At 41.8% G+C, this 16,992-nt stretch overlaps 1 protein-coding gene across 1 annotated transcript in view; it reads right to left on the reverse strand.

Annotated features, from left to right (window-relative positions):
- Window positions 1-16,241, reverse strand: part of LOC123314533 (ras-related GTP-binding protein C) — a 34,601-nt gene extending 18,360 nt beyond the window's left edge. Inside the window, exons 1-3 of the mRNA XM_044899874.1 lie at window positions 16,081-16,241; window positions 15,858-16,009; window positions 8,145-8,373 (exon numbers count right to left, since the gene is read on the reverse strand). Of these exons, the coding sequence (XP_044755809.1) occupies window positions 8,145-8,373; window positions 15,858-16,009; window positions 16,081-16,083 (384 nt within the window). The 5' untranslated portion in view covers window positions 16,084-16,241. The remainder of the gene's footprint in view (window positions 1-8,144; window positions 8,374-15,857; window positions 16,010-16,080) is intronic.
- Window positions 16,242-16,992: the final 751 nt, after the last annotated feature.

The raw sequence follows: 16,992 nt of genomic DNA on the forward strand, positions 1-16,992 counted from the left end.
GCCAACACACCCTCATCACCCGAGCTTGGGCCACCAAGCTTCGTCTGCGCATTCACCCTGAAGTTGTTCAACTTCGCACCTTAAGTAACGCAGATCGGTTTCGTATCCAAGGGTACGCATACGTTAGCCTCTGTCACCAAGGGGACCCCCCCCATCTCATCATCAAGGCCTACGTCATTGACAGCCCCATAGATCCTCTCCCTGTCCAAGCGTTTAATGGCCGATGGCCCGAGTTTCAGCAATTCAACCTAGCTGACCCACTCTTCTATCTGCCTCGTATCATAGGGATGTTGATTGGATCGGATGTGCTCCCTCATCTTATTCTTCCTGGCACGATGTGCCCATCGTCTGAACTTCCGGGGGCATTGTCTACCACCTTAGGTTGGGTGCTTTATGGGCCCTATGCTCGCCATCGCAAGAAGACTAAACATGTTTCCTTCTCACCTGACACTGTCAACAGTCGCGCTCATCAGGGCTCTCGGCAGCGCGCCTCTCCCTCGTCTTCTGCAGGGTCATCATCTGCTGTACGTTCTCCGTCTTCTTCGCCGCCCAAATCCCCCGTTTCAGTGATCACCTATCAATCTTCCTCTGACAACACTAACTCTGACATAAAATCTCCTGCTGCTGCTGACCTTCAAACCATGGATATGACCCCCTGGCAGCCGTCGGACCAGGAACTTGTCAACATCGTTCGGCGCTTCTGGGAACTTGACAGGGTACCTGACGTGCTTCCGCTGACCCCAGCCGAGAGGGAGTGTGAGATGATGTACTGCGCTGATGTCACCCGTGACTCCAACGGAAGGTACACTGTCGGTTTGCCCTTGACGTCGTCTAGGCTGGGCACCTCCGTCAACGTGGCAACTAGACAATTTATTCGGCTCGAACATCGTCTGGATAACAACCCTACCCTTCGTGTCGCTTATCATGAGTTCATGCGAGATTATCTCGAGAGTGGCCATATGGAATTGGTCCCTGAGTCTTCTGATTGTCCGCGATATGAGCCATATTATATCCCTCACCATCCCGTACATCGTCCCGATGATCCTCCTGATAAAATTCGTGTAGTCTTCAATGCCTCTTGTGCATCCGCTAATGGCAAATCACTCAACGATCTTCTGCTGACAGGTCCGAAGCTGCAAGCGGACATTTCCACCCTCCTGCTTCGCTTTCGTCTATATCGCTTTGTCTTCACCGCCGACATTAGGCAGATGTACCGACAGATCCTGATACTCCCTGAGCAAAGGGACTATCAACGTATAGTCTGGCGTTTTAGCAAACACGAACCTCTCCAATATTATCGTCTGAACACCGTCACGTATGGAGTTTCTTCTGCTCCCTTCATAGCACTTAGGACCCTTCGACAACTGGCTTCGGATGACGGACCCAAGTTTCCTGCTGCTAGGCAAGTATTGCTGGATGAAATTTATGTTGATGACATCTTGACAGGCTGTTCATCCGAGGCTGAAGCTCTCGAGTTGCGACAGCAAGTGCAGGATCTGCTCAAGGCGGGCGGTTTCGAGCTACGCAAATGGGCTACTAATCATCTTCCTCTGCTAGACGGTGTTCCGGCCGACCATTGTAGAGAATCCTCGTCCACTGACCCCCTTCTTCTCGATCGTGAACCAGGTCTCAAGATTCTGGGGCTTGGGTGGAACCCTTCATCTGATCACTTCTTCTATTCTGTTCGGTCGACTTCAACGGCAATCACCAAGCGAACTGTGCTGAGTCAGATGGCTAAAATCTTCGACCCTCTGGGATGGTTAACTCCTGTTACCTTCTATGCTAAAATCTTCTTCCGTCAGCTCTGCCTACTCCATCTGGAGTGGGACCAACCTCTTTCGAATGAGGTTCAGCGCCCATGGTTGCAATTTCAGTCCCAGCTCCCCACTTTGTCAGAGCTTCACATACCACGATTCATCCCTGACGTTTCTTCTTCTACGCATCGGTTGGTTGGCTTCTGTGATGCTTCTGAATCAGGCTACGCTGCGGTCGTTTATCTCCGCACTTTTGCATCGTCTGGTCACTGCCAGGTGTCTCTTCTAGCGGCCAAATCAAAAATTGCTCCTTGCAAGGCTATAACTCTACCTCGTTTGGAGCTGTGCGGTGCTCATCTTCTCGCAAAGCTTATGCATCACCTGTCCACTCGCGTGTTGCAGCATCTCGGCGCTGAGTGCATGGCCTTCTGTGACTCTTCTGTGGCCTTGTCGTGGATCCGCGGCGAGAGTCACAGGTGGAAGACATTTGTCGGCAATCGGGTTGCTGAAATCCAAGATCTCATTCCCTCTGACTGCTGGAGACATGTAGTGTCTGAGGACAACCCAGCTGATTGTGCCTCTCGAGGATTGATGCCTGCAGACATTCATCATCACCCATTGTGGTGGCGGGGTCCTCACTGGTTGTCTTTCGACTCATCCTTATGGCCCTTTTCCTCTGTTGATTCATCTCAAACTGATCGAGTAGACGAAGAAGCCAAGCCGATCTCCGCTTTGATGTTAGCGGCTATCTTCGATGAACCCACCATGATTGACCGCTTTTCCTCGTATCTTCGACTCAAGCGGGTCACCGCCTTTTGTCGAAGATTCATAATGAATACTCGTGGTACATCATTCCCTCGGTCAGGTTTTCTTTCCTCTGTTGAGCTCCAGGAGGCGGAAGCCTGCTTAATACGTCTGGTCCAATCTGTTTATTTCGCCGAGGAGTTGTCTGAGCTTCGAAAGCCATCTTCTCGTCTTCGGCTCATCATGAAGCTTCACCTTTTTTGTGACGAGCATGGACTTATTCGTGTTGGAGGCCGCCTGTCAGCGGCCTTGTTGCCGTATAGACACAAACACCCTGTTCTTCTGCCAAAGAATAGCCATCTCACTCATCTGATTATCGATGATGCCCATTATCGTCTCCTGCACGCCGGCGCTTTAGCTACTCATTCATATATTCGTCGCCGGTACTGGATTCTGGACGGACGTAATGTAGTACGCAATCGACTGCGCAGGTGCAATCGATGCTTCTCGTGCAAACCTCGTCCCCTGGTACAACCAATGGGCAATCTGCCCCCGGAGCGACTATCCTCTGCTATGGCCTTTCTTACCACTGGTGTCGACTACGCCGGACCCTTTTACGTCACGAGTGCCCGACTACGTGGGGCTGTCAGCACGAAGGCATACCTGGTTGTTTTCATCTGCTTCACCACCAAGGCAGTTCACCTAGAATTGGCATCTGAGCTGTCCACTCCAGCGTTCATCGCTGCTTATCGGCGGTTCGTTGCGCGCCGCGGTCACCCTTCCGTCATCTTTTCCGACAACGGGACCAACTTCGTTGGAGCTCATAACTACCTTCGTGACCTTGGTCGCTTATTGTCAGCTCCACAACATCAGCAGAGTCTTTGTGATGCTGCCTCGTCGTCTGGAACCGATTGGCGATTTATACCCCCTTCCAGTCCTCACTTTGGCGGCCTTTGGGAGGCCGCTGTGAAATCTGCTAAGCATCATCTCACTCGCGTTATCGGCGAGCAGAAACTCACTTACGAGGAATTTCTCACCGTCTGTACACAGGTTGAGGCTATTCTCAACTCCCGTCCTCTGTATCTTCCCTCATCTGACCCTTCGGATTTTGAGGCCCTCACACCGGGGCATTTCTTGATTTTCCGCCCTCTCAACGCTCCTCCTGACCATGATGTCAGTTCCGTGTCGGTGAATCGCTTATCTCGTTGGCAGCTAGTCCAGCGATTCCAGCAGGATTTTTGGAAGCGCTGGCGTCAGGAATACTTGCATACCTTGCAGCAACGTCATAAGTGGTTGCAGCCGTCTACCCCTATCCTTCCGGGCACTGTGGTCATCATTCGAGATGATGGTCTTCCTCCTCTGAAGTGGAGTATCGGCCGTATATCATCTGTTTTTCCCGGAGCTGACTCCACAACTCGTGTGGCTGATGTTGCCACCCCTTCTGGGACAATTCGGCGACCAATCGTCAAGCTGTGTCCTCTTCCAAGTCAGTAGATGACTTTCTTCTTTCGTCTGTTCACTCCTTTCAGTTGGTCTTACTGAAGGGACCCTTCAGGGCGGGCGGCATGTTAAGTCGTGAAAGAAGAATGTTGTGTTGCCTAGGTGGTCTGCTTCGGGGGTTTTTTCGACCCGAGAACTAGCGCCATACGGCTTTCGGCGAAAGCATACATCGCGACTTGCGTACGACATATAAGTCAATGTCGTCAGTTTGTTTACCACGAGAACGTGCTTCTAATAAATTCAGAAAAGTTATTAAAATTCATTGCTATTCTATCATCTAAAGTTGAGGAAGATTTGTTTCGCAAACTTCTCGTCACCATACGATTATTCATCTGTTTTCTTCGGTGAAGAAATATTCATCTGCTTTCTTCGGTCATCTGTTTGGACGGAAAATTTGAGGTTGAGCAACCAAAACCAAAGGTGAAGTGCCCTTGGAGCCTTGTGCAACCGGTGGAGTGATCGCCACGAAGCAAGTGCAGAGGAGGTTATCCCCTTTTTCCCTCCTGGAGCCAATTCTGCTACTGAGTTGAGTGGAGGATCACAGGACTTCATACGTCAACGTCGACTTCTGGGTGAGTGCCTTCATCTGATCGGTTGCTCAATTTTCGTAATTATTTTCATCTGAAATTGATCGTTGCAGTTGCCGATCATTTATGATGTCATATTCGTAAACTGATGTATTATTGAACACTGCAGTTACCTTGGTGTTAAGACCGCGGACATTCTGATAATATGCTTCGAAACTATTTTTATAGTCATTGGGTGCGGCTAGCGGTTTAAATTCACGATTCTTGGGTTGCCATTTCTATATTTAATAACCAAATTCTTTTCGCCATTTTCGAGTCTTTCACTCAGTGTAGTCTTCAACCTCTTATAATATTCCACCTGCATTGGAGTTCTGTCGTATGACAGAGATATGCCCCTGAAACGCTCGGTGGCTCTAATGTCCTTCACCTTCGCCAATATTCCACGCACAACATCAGGAGAACTCATAATTACCTTGATCGGTCTAATCCTACCATCAGTGCGTCTCCCCAAACGAATCACCTTGATACCATCGGAACTCATGGACGGAATCACCAACCTGCACATGTCGACAACTGCGGCCTTGTCTGCAGATATTTGCGCCTGTGATGATGTATGATCGCCTTCGTCAAGTCCGAACACAATCAGGTTAGATCTTCTCATCTCTCTGTCAGACATCTCCTGCACAACATTTTCAATTATGCTATCATCAGACTGGGGAGAACCAGATACCGTACTCAGTCTGGCAATATCATCCTGCATATTCGCGATGGCGGACTTCAACTCCATAAACTCCGATTGAGTGGTATTGAAAATGGTCTCCTCAAGCCTAGTGAACCTGTCATTCAACTCCACCAGCATCTTCTTGAAATCTCCCAGCTCTCCCATGCACAGATCACACTTTTTACACAAAATTTTAATGGACTTAGACTTATTCCTGGTCATACGTACATCATCCGCGTTGAGCCCCACACAGTTCAAGTGAACTTCAACTTTACACCCATCACAAACAGTGCATGGGGCAGATCGAGATGCATTACCACAGTTAGGGCACTTTCCGGTACTCATTTTGGGCACAGTCAGAATCTGTCCGGCAAACTCAGGAATATTCAGCAAAAGCGGCAACACCGGAGAGACAAATTATACAGATTTCGAAACGGCAATATGTGCACTTCGTACGGAAAAACAGCCGTCAACAGATAAATGACTTCTTATCTCAAGCAAACAGGTGTTGCCTTTCCTGTTTTCCCGGAATATTTAAGGATTTATTCGAGAATTCCAGAACAAAACGTTCAAATTAGACGAAATTAAAGGATCCGGGACTCCACTCGCGGCACAACGAATTGGCTGAATTCAGGGATATCTCACGTCTTTACACTCTGGAATTAATACTGGATATTCGCTCTAAATTAAATTGAAACAATCAAACGCATTCACACACTTGTTGACTTAATGACTTTGAGATATATATGGTTGTAGTACTAAAACATCGAATTTTGCCCACCCTGTACATACTGGAGCGTGTCAGATTAAGATATATGTGGTTAATTACATGATGAGAAGTTTATATTCTCTTAATCTGACAATTTAAGCGTGACGAAAATGTGTGGGAGGGCGCCAAACTTGCAAAAAAAAAACGTCACTTGGACATTTTCGAGCGTGGTGGCTTTTTTTCTTATTTTGAAGATAAATAATGATTCAAGAATAACGAAAAAAACATAATCTGACAATTTCACCATTCACCAAGTCGAAACAATAAAAATTGGCCAAAAAGGTCACAAAAGCCAGTTCTTTTAAACTACTGTTTTCATAAGAAAAAACACAACTTAATGTTATAACTCAGCAAATAAACCTGTAGGAAAAAATCATAGTACGCCACTGGATTGCTATCAAAAAAGTGTCTCCATAATGTTTTTATTTCAGCATCCTAGCACAAACAGAAACGGAGATAATGACCAAAGTTGAAATCGCCCAAATTCAAATTTTGACCTATAATTTAAAAACAAAAGAAGATATAGGAATGTAGTTGATGGCATTATTGGTTTCTCGAAAAAAGATGACATGAATGGCATATGTATTCATTTTCCTCTATCTCGTAGGGTTAAGAAGCTGTAGTTCAGGTATCACCAATTTTGCCCACCCTGTACAAGTAACATTTTTTTTTGCATTATGAAAGGACCACTGTGACCTTGCATCACGTCAGAATGGGGAATTCTCCTCAATTCGGATTATCACAGCAAATGCAAGTTTAAACTGAATAATTGTGAGTTTCATTCATGATTTTCTCAAATGCACCGCGGAAACTATTCAAAATCATTCTTCAAATATGTGGTTTTAAAATTTAAATCGCTTGGTTTCGAATTAACGATTTGGCAGCGCCTACTAGGCAATGGAAAGAACAATGTCCGATCAGCTTGTTTATAAAATAACAGCTGTTGATTTACAGGCGCGTACTTACTGGCGAGCCACAACTGCAACGGGCCATAAAAATCCCATGAAATTTTACGAACTTCCTCGTTCGTCGCACTCATCAAGATAATGTATTTGTTATCCTTTATTATCGAGGCATATTTCAGTCGATGATGCCAACTTGTGCAATCGAAATGAAACGGTTTAAATTTTAAATACCCATTTTTATTTTTCATTTTTATGTGCTTAAAATAATTTTTTTGGGAAACGGTTAAAATGGTTATTTCAAAATGTGACATTTCAAAGATATTTCATAAAAAATACATCATTTTCGTCAGAAGGAGTATTCCCTATTGTCAGTCTCTTGAAAAGTAGTTTCCTTTGGGTTCAATTAACATATCCCCTAAAAATCTGACACGATCGAAAATTTTTTTTTACCATTTTCAACTCTTCCGTACGCAAGCCCCACCACGTAAACAGTCAGATTAACATGAATTTGTTATCAGAGGCACCTGACGATTTTTTTTACAGTTTCGAAAATGCAGACGCCCGAAACCGCTGAAACTGTATACATCGTAGAACCTTTTTTTCTTTCTACCATCTAATCTTCAAAATCCACTAGGTCTCCACGACGCTCGAGTAAATCCCGATTCAGCATCGTCGGCTCCCCAACTGTAACTGTTTGCAAAAAATCGAAATTTTTCCCAACACTTCATTTTATAGCAATCAGTTTCACACAAAAATATTCTCGTATAAATTTTCTATGCAATACTGAAATTTCCATCACATCTGGTTCAGGAGTTATGTAAGGACAAACAAACACGTGAATGAATGAACTCATGTTAGTTTAGGTAGGGAGGTTATTTCCAACGTTAACACACAGTATCTCAGAAGTGAAATAATTTTGTCACAACTACTGCCACATAACCTGTATATCTTGAACTCCAACATTACAAAAATTTATGGTTCAGTACATAAAACTTTGATTGGCCAATCAACTACATATTTGTTAATGATTGGATTTTCAGAAGAGATAAGTCATCTCGTTTCTAGTTAAGAACCAATAGAAAATCAATATGTATTATAAAAACATAATTCGATGCAAAAATGAAATTCAATTTTCAATTTTAAACAAATCATTATAAATCCATTAATGGAGTAATTGATTCCCCAATCAAGTTCTGCGAAAGGGTACATGGAAAACCAACTTACTTGTGCATCAATCACAAACACTAAAGCTCCACATCCCCCAAAAATAGTGTCTGAATCAAATGTGGAATCGATGAAATCTATTTGACCTGGAAAATCCCAAATTTGAAATTGAACAAAACTAGAGTTGTTGATGTCCTCCTTTACTATTTTATTTGTGCTTTCTAAGAAGAGAGTCTCATTCGGTGACATTTTATGAAACACCACTTTCTGTATGGATGATTTTCCAGACCTGAAAAGTATTTGGTTTGAATTATGAAATATTTGTAGTGTAATCAGTTTTGGTGTAACTTTAAGGCCCGTTTGCACCAATCCCCCTTAAAATGAGTACCTAACTAAGCGTAGTTTAAAGTTAATGGACGCTTAATTTTATTGTCAGTTGCACGACTGCGGCTTAACAGAATCTTAAGTAAGGGGCCCTTAAGCTTTGATATCTAGTGATATTTCAGTTTTTTATTTTGGTGCAACTTTATTCTTGTCTAATAAAGCCTTTTCATTGGTTGGCCGGTTGCCGATGATCGTTGTCATTTCATTAACTTAACTTTATTGTCCTGTCAGTAAGTGTCAAGTAAATTTTTATATTATTATCAAAGAGTGACAACTTTTTGTTGCTGAATTAGCATTATGATTGATAATGAAATGGATTGTCAAATAAAAGGTACTTGACGTTATTAGAAAAACCACAGCAGTTCTGCAGCCAGTTTATGAGTTCAACAAATTATTTTAGGTTAGAATCCCGCCCTTAAATACCTGAGTGGTCATTACAGGAGCGCTTAAATTTAAGGCTAGCTTTAGCCATTTGAATGTCACTTTACAGTTGGTACAACGTAATTTAAGTTAAGGGTTCATTTTAAGGGACACTTATCACTAAGTGCGTTTGGTGCAAACGGGTCTTAGAGTTATATAAGTGTTTCTTAACATCAATGACATTCTGAAATAATAATTTATTGATACTGTAAGACAAAAAAAATGTGAAGAGCAAGTCAGAGAAAAAAAAATGGTGAAATTTAACAGAATAGAAAAATTGCATAGTAAAGACCTTGGATATTGTCTATGAATCTATGCACCGACTGAAGATAATTTGAATTTTTACTACTGTTTATGTCTCTAATTTAATGGAACAAATTGGAAATATAATTGTATCAATTTTGAATGCTGATTAATAGGCTTCTTCTTTTCAAATAATTTTCTAGGTTATATTTATATATTCCAGTTCTGTGAATGAAACTACAGAAATATTCAATGAGTTTTGTGACCAGATATTAAGCTGCGTCGGGACTTTCAAGGCCTACAGGTATGTCAATCATTCTTGAATGGACTATACCTAGAATATCAAAGTTATTATTATTATTATTATTATATAAAGGTATGAGTAGAGGTAGAAACCTTTAAACTCAATAAAAGAAATGAAAATATGAATTCCACAGTACAAAAAAAAAGGAAAATAACACAATATGAACACTCAAGCACTGGCCCACCGGTCGAAACTGTTTTTGAAGGCATTCACGGATGGCGAGCCAACAATACTCTCTGGAAGGCGATTCCATAGGTCGAAAACACGATTGCAAAGAAAATACTCTCTGCAAGGCAGCCTGAACTTTTCCTTCCGTAACTTCAAACGATGTCCTCGAAGTCGCTGGTGAGCATTTAGTTGGTACAGATGAGAAACGTCTATACCGAACATACCATTAAGCGCTCGGTATGTAGTGACTAAGTCCCCACGTGTACGGCGGCTGGCAAATGATGGGAGGTCAAAGATAGTTAGTCTCTCCTCGTAGGATGGGCGGGACCGACCGTAAGGGAGATCGGCCACCGAATGCGAAGTTGAGCGAAGCTGAGTGTTTTCAATGCTAATATTTATTTATTTATTCATTTATTCATCTTCACTTTACATACACCAAAAGGTAATTACATGCAAAGGTTTTCAACATTTCGCTGAATTCACAATCTAGAAATATAAGATATAACAATATAACAACAACAAACATTTGAACAAATGAAAGACAACAAAAGCAGATGTATAAAGTAGCAAAATATCACATTAAATTGGGTTTTCCTTCTGATGCAGCAACAAATTGAGCTTTATTTCTTTCCCGCTAGTGTTAAAAAAATCGCGAATTATACCCTCTGACAACACCGCATTGCAAACGCCCAGCAGGTGAGTGATAGGTGATGGACTCCTTCTGTCAACACAAAACAGGTCACAAGATAACATCCTCAGATTAATCTTTGGCACTCTAAACTTGATGAAGTTAATAAGATGACAATCACAATACTTCAAATTATTTACAATATTATGTATAAATATCACAGCTTGAGTCCTCCTCCGGACATCAAGAGAGCAGAGGTGAAAATCTAACAACATAGACCGATAGGAAATCATAAATGGATAACTCCCACTTTTTTTAACATGGATATATCGCAGGAATCGCTTCTGCACTTTTTCAATCTCATTGCTATGGATATAGCAAGTTGGCGACCAGACATTGGCGGCATATTCAAGATGAGGTCTCACAAGGGTTGTGTAGAGTTTAATAGTAGTTTCAACATTAAATTCTCTACTGTTCCGTATAACAAATCCGAGTATTTTATAAGCCTTATTTATGATGTTACTATAATGATTGTTGAACTTAAACTTGGACTGAAACAAGACCCCTAAATCTTTAACCTCATCGCATCTCTTAATTTTAACATCACCCACATGGTAATCCTCAACCATCACATTCACCTTTCGGGCATACGTCACAACACAACACTTCTCTCCACTGACAGTCATCTTGTTCCTCCCAAACCACTTCAGTGCCAAATTCAGATCCCTCTGAAGGGCAGCTGCATCACACTCCCCACCTACAGTCCGAAACAGCTTGAAGTCATCCGCAAAGAGCAATCCGACAGACCCTACCAAACTTTCAGGCAGATCATTGATGAAGATCAAGAAAAGGAGCGGACCCAAGATACTACCTTGAGGCACTCCAGATGTTGCAATGTACAAAAAGGACAATATATTACCGACTTTGACCCTCTGGCGCCGGCCGGACAAGTATGAAGCTAGCAGTCTCAAGGATCGACCAGAGAAGCCCAGACTCTTCAGTTTCCGAATCAAAATACCATGATCAACCTTGTCAAATGCCTTAGCACAGTCAGTATAGATGACATCCAGCTGTTGATTATTCAAAATTGCATTCGACACATGTTCACAAAAAATACAGAGGTTTGTTATAGTAGATCTGTTAGGAAGAAAGCCATGCTGGCAAATAGAGATAATGTCAGACACCTGCGAAAAAATTGATCTGTAGATGATTTTCTCAAAGATTTTACCCAAACTGTTTAACAGACTAATCGGACGATAATCCATTATATTATTCCTTCTGCCCTTCTTGAAAACTGGTGTGACAATCGACAAGCTACGAATCAAGTGACGTAGCTCATCATTTAGCATTGAAAACTCTCAGCTTCGCTCAACTTCGCATTCGGTGGCCGATCTCCCTAAGGAAGACGTGTAGCTCGTCGCTGAATTGACTCTAGAAGCGTGGTATCACGGACTAGTGTTGGAGACCAGACAGGACCAGCGAACTCCAAGATTGGGCGCACGTAAGCTGTGTATAGTGTCTTACAAACCTGTATGTCGCTTCGAGGAAAGGCTTTCTGAATCATATACAACACTTTTTTGGCTCTGTTGGTGATGTGCAGAATATGCTCCGACCAGGAAAGATTTTCAGAGATAATAACACCAAACTCAGAATGCGTCTTCGTGGACTTGACTACGTTGCCTGATAAATGATAAGCGGTCCTCGGATTGTTTTTGCCCATGTGAATCACTCTGCACTTTTCAAGATTCAGTGGAAGGAACCACTTCCTTGACCACTCATGTAGGGCTCGAAGGTCATCTTGGATCAGAGCAGCATCAGAGATGGGATTTCCGTATATCTTCGTATCATCGGCGAACAGTGAGCACTTGGACTTCAACAGGCCTGGCAGGTTCTAGGTATATAGGATGAATAGGATAGGTCCAAGTACCGATCCCTGGGGTATACCGCTGGTAACGCTTCTGGCACTCGATAGGGAATCACCCACACGAACTCGAAACATCCTGTTTGAGAGGAAAAACTGATCCAGGCAAGAAGGGGGCCGCTTATACCAAGTTGTTTAAGCTTCGCTAACAGTCGTGGTACCCGGTCGAACGCCTTGGAAAAGTCCAAATACACCACATCGACTGGAGTACCACTATCCAACATAATCGACCAATCGTCAACACATGTTAATAGGTTGGTTATTATAGATCGACCTGGCAGAAAACCGTGCTGACTGGCTGGAAGGAGATTGTTTTCCGTAGCGAAGTGAATTATCTGGTCGAGAATAATTCTCTCACAGACTTTGCCAACGATGGGAGTCAAACTAATTGGGCGGTAGTTAGAAGGATCCAGCTTGTCACCCTTTTTGAAAATAGGTGTCACCCTTGCTTCGAGCCATGAAGATAGAAGAGTACCTGAAGAAAAAGATTTTTCGAAAATGATAGACAAGGGATGGGCGAGACTGAGAGGGCAGTTCTTAAGGACAGATGCGGTAATGACGTCACAACCTGGCGAAGTAGATGCTTTGAGTTCAGAAAGATGCCTTGATATTAATTCGGGTGGAAAACTAACTGAGTTCAACTCATTTCTGGACTGCCAGAACGATGCACTTGGAACAAATGCTGGTTCGACAGAAAATGAGGATGCAAAGCTCCTGGAGAACTCTTCGGCCGTCTCCTGCGATGATTTACAAATCATGCCGTCACTACCTCGAACTAGAGGCACCGAGACCTTAGTATTCATAGCAGACCTGATGTATTTGAAGAAGTGCTTGGAGTTTCCGGAAGAGGCTAAATTGCTCTCGAATTTTCTCTTGGCGTCCAAAATTACCTTGCCCAAAGCATTGGAGGAGTTGCGGTGAACCATAAAATCATCATCTCCCCCACTACGCAGATATCTCTGCCACAAAGCTTTTTTATGGCGAATCATCCGGTTAACTCTGTCGTCAATCCACGGCTAGGAAGGAATACATATCCTGGACGTCTCGTGCGAACATCTCTCAATCTCGGCAAACAGGCAATCAGAAAAGGCCCTCCACATCGTCTCCACGTCCATGGAAGGTGGTAGAATATCTCGCCAGTCAAACCCATCGAGACCATCACGCAAACGCTGAAAGTCAATTTGCTTCATCTTCTTAGTAGTTTTGGTGGCACACTTGGTGATACTCAATTGGAGCTGAGAGACCAACGCTATATGGTCCGATTTACCGAATGGTGGGTCTTGAGTTATGGAGGAAACAAGATTCTCGTCATTAACGATGATCAAGTCGAGGAGGGACGGCACCTGCTGATGTCTATATCGAGTAGGGAATTCAACAAGTTGGTACAAATTGGCGTCTCGGATAGTATCCACGAAAACGCCTGAGGTAGAGCCATATGATCTATCACTGGAGAGTGGCCAGTGAACATCCGGCATGTTGAAATCTCCAGTCACATAGAGATTCTTTTTGGTAGTGGATAAGTTATCCAGAAGCTGACAGAGCTCGACATCATGTGTACTTGGTCATGGCCTATATACACAACCCAAGCTGAGAACTTCTGATTTGGAGTTGGATATGCCGACGAAAATGTCAAGTCCAGGTAAATCAGCCGAGGAGACCTCAATACTGAAATTTTTCGTGATTTAATCAGCAATGTACATGCATACACCACCGTGGCCAACAGTAGTCAAACTGTCTCGTCTAAAGAGAACATAACCAGGAATTTCAACAAGATTATCAGCAATGCCAGAATGAAGCCAGGATTCGGTTAATAGAATAAAAGTAGAATTTGACTTATGGGCATAGTACTGTAGATGATGGATTTTCGAACACAACGACTGAATGTTAGTATAAAGAATAGACCATGTGACAAGAGTGCTCAGGATTATTTGAAGTGACAACAATAGAGGGGGATCCGCTAATATACTTGATATCAAGATTACTTTCACCGGCTTTCTTTCTTCGTTGTAATTCAGCGCGCAAATTGTTTAGCTCAGTTATCTGCTGAAGAGTTTTATCATCTGATATAGAAATATTCTTCCATTCCGGGATATTCATCAACGTCTTTCTTCTACGCAAGATCTTCTGAACCACTAACGGATTCGTGAATGAAACTTTTATAGGTCTCGGGCGCAATGATGAGGTAGATGGAAGCTTTCCCAGTCTGAATTGGTCCAACTTGAAACCGCTGTAAGTTGTGTCGAAGTGATCAATAATCTTAGTTACAGAAGTAGCGTCCACTCCTGGATCTGCCTCAGGTAGCCCACGAATGATGATGTTATGTGACCGTCGAAATTGTTCAAGGGTCTCCTGCTGACCAGGACCAGCAGAAGTTATACACTATATTTTTTGGTGTAAACAATATGGCATGTATAGATATGACAGTATAAAGAAGTTCCCAGCTTAAATTAGCAGAGGAAATGTGAATACAGTATCACATACAAGGTGTCCCAAAACTAGTGAATCAAACTTCACACCACGATAGAGTAGACCAAATACTATCGAATGGCACCAACATTATTTCAGCGAAAATGTACCGTTTACAAAATAATTAGAATTTTGTGAAAATACCTAAAGTTGGCGATTTTCGAACTATTTTTTTCAATCACAGGGCCAGTTTGTGATTAAGGATAGATATTTTAGCTCATATTAATCCTAGATTGGTAAAAAACACTAACAATATTTTTTCATTAATAACTAATAATAATAATTTTGATTAGGGGTTATTATAAAACAATCTAGGATCAATATGGGCGAAAAACGCTATCCTTAATTACAAATTGTCCCTGCGGGTGAAAAAAATTTTTCGAAAATCGGCAATTTTGGGTAATTTTCATAAAATTCAAATTATTTTAGGAACGGTACATTTTCGCTGGACTAATGTTGGTGTCATTCGATAGTATTTGGTCTACTCTATTGCAGTGTGACATTTGATTCACTAGTTTTGGGACAGCTGTATATGGTTCATTCAAGAATTATTGACATCTCAGGTGGTGATGTAAAATCGACTTCATCAAGTTGGCAATATCCGATAAGTTGAGATTTTGTGTTACAGAGTTCAGGTTGGTATTGAAGATAAACACTGATCTATAGATCCATTATACAGGGTTAGAACTATTTAGAAGGGGACTACTACAGGGATATTGAAAACCGTTAGAAATATAGGGTAGCTTAAATTATAAAAAAGTTGCTTCATTGAAGAATGAGTGGGTTGGTGTAAACAGTTCCAAAATATCTGATGGTTCCTGAGATATCTCAAAAAAACTGAAAATCAAGATTATCATTTTTTCTTCATAACTCATTCGTTTTTGGAGATAACTACACGAAATTCAGTGTGTAGTCATAATCCTATATAGCAATTATATTGGTGTACAACTTTTTTGTAATTTAAGCCACACTTTATTTTTAACGGTTTTCGATATTCCTATAGTCAGCCTCTAAATAGTTCTAACCCTGTATAGTCCATTTAATGAATTCTATCTTTTTGTATAAACATACTGATATTGAATATATTGACAAATTTAATATTTCCTATTAATGAGATGGAACATTTTAACATAAATAAAACAGTCAATATTTGCTGGACGGACCATGCATCACATAATATACAATAAAAATTGAATGTTGTCTGTAGCCAAAGATTAAAACAAACTTTCGTTCTCTCACCTTCGTAATCCCATCAGTAATATTCTGGGCTTGTGTTCCCCTGTTGTAAGGGAAACATCATTATCCCCATCAAATCCGTAACCAAAGTCTTTCGGAAAAGAACTGGGATTGCCATCAAATCCCACACCTTCTTCATCATCTTGATAGGATGACTGCAAATATAAACATAATTCATATAAGAATTATAAGACAATGTGTTAAAAACAGATATTAGCCTACTAACCATTTTTTTAAAATTGTGATTTGCTGTATCTCTGTATCACCAATACATGAATCAACTAATAATTAAAATCCCTTGACTGCAGAGACAACCTGCTCGACTAAAATTTAATATGTTTAACCTCTTTATCTTATCAGATTGTCATTTCTAGTCTTTGTGTCAAGGGGCGTGTAAACATTCCAATCTCATTCATAGAAAACTGTAGATTAGATAAGGCACAGTTCACAAAACTTCACATCAAAGGATCAAAGCCAGAGACAAACTCTGTCTCTGATCAAAGCCATAGATTACAGAGTACTCTGTAATCTGTGATCAAAGCCATATTTTCGCGATTAGAACTCAGACGCTGTAAGCGCCAGTAAGTGGAAACCTGGCGGTCTCTGGAGAACGCCAACGCCTGTTTTATCTTAGCCATATTTTGGCGATTAAGCGTCATACGGCCGGTTTCATAATCAAACCTAATGTTCCTTTAATTTTAAAGCTTCCTTTAACCCTACTAAAAATGACACTAAAGGAAGATTTAAGCTTAAAGTGACTTTAAATCTGATTATGAAACTGGACGTTAAGGCCAGTGACATGGAGACATGGACTGAGCAATGCCCCCATGAAATTGGCTATTTTATAGAAAGAGTGAAATGTACGTCGGGCCATTACCTGTCTCTTTTGTGTTTACTTCACATAGAGGTCAGTGCGGACCAATCAAAATTTTAGAAAAAGACAACTGCATGCCCGATGTTCAGTTTCTCTCTGTCACTTTTTTTACCGAATTTTATGCATAGGTGGAAAGGAAAGGCACAGGACATAGCCATATTTTGGCGATTAAGCGTCTTAATCGATGTCTTGAAGCGTCTTTGAGCGTGACGTCATTAATTTTGTTGTCGCAAAAATAGAATATCTCTGATGGTCATTGTCATT

The sequence above is a fragment of the Coccinella septempunctata genome, chromosome 1 (assembly GCF_907165205.1).
Source record: "Coccinella septempunctata chromosome 1, icCocSept1.1, whole genome shotgun sequence".
Taxonomy (NCBI): domain Eukaryota; kingdom Metazoa; phylum Arthropoda; class Insecta; order Coleoptera; family Coccinellidae; genus Coccinella; species Coccinella septempunctata.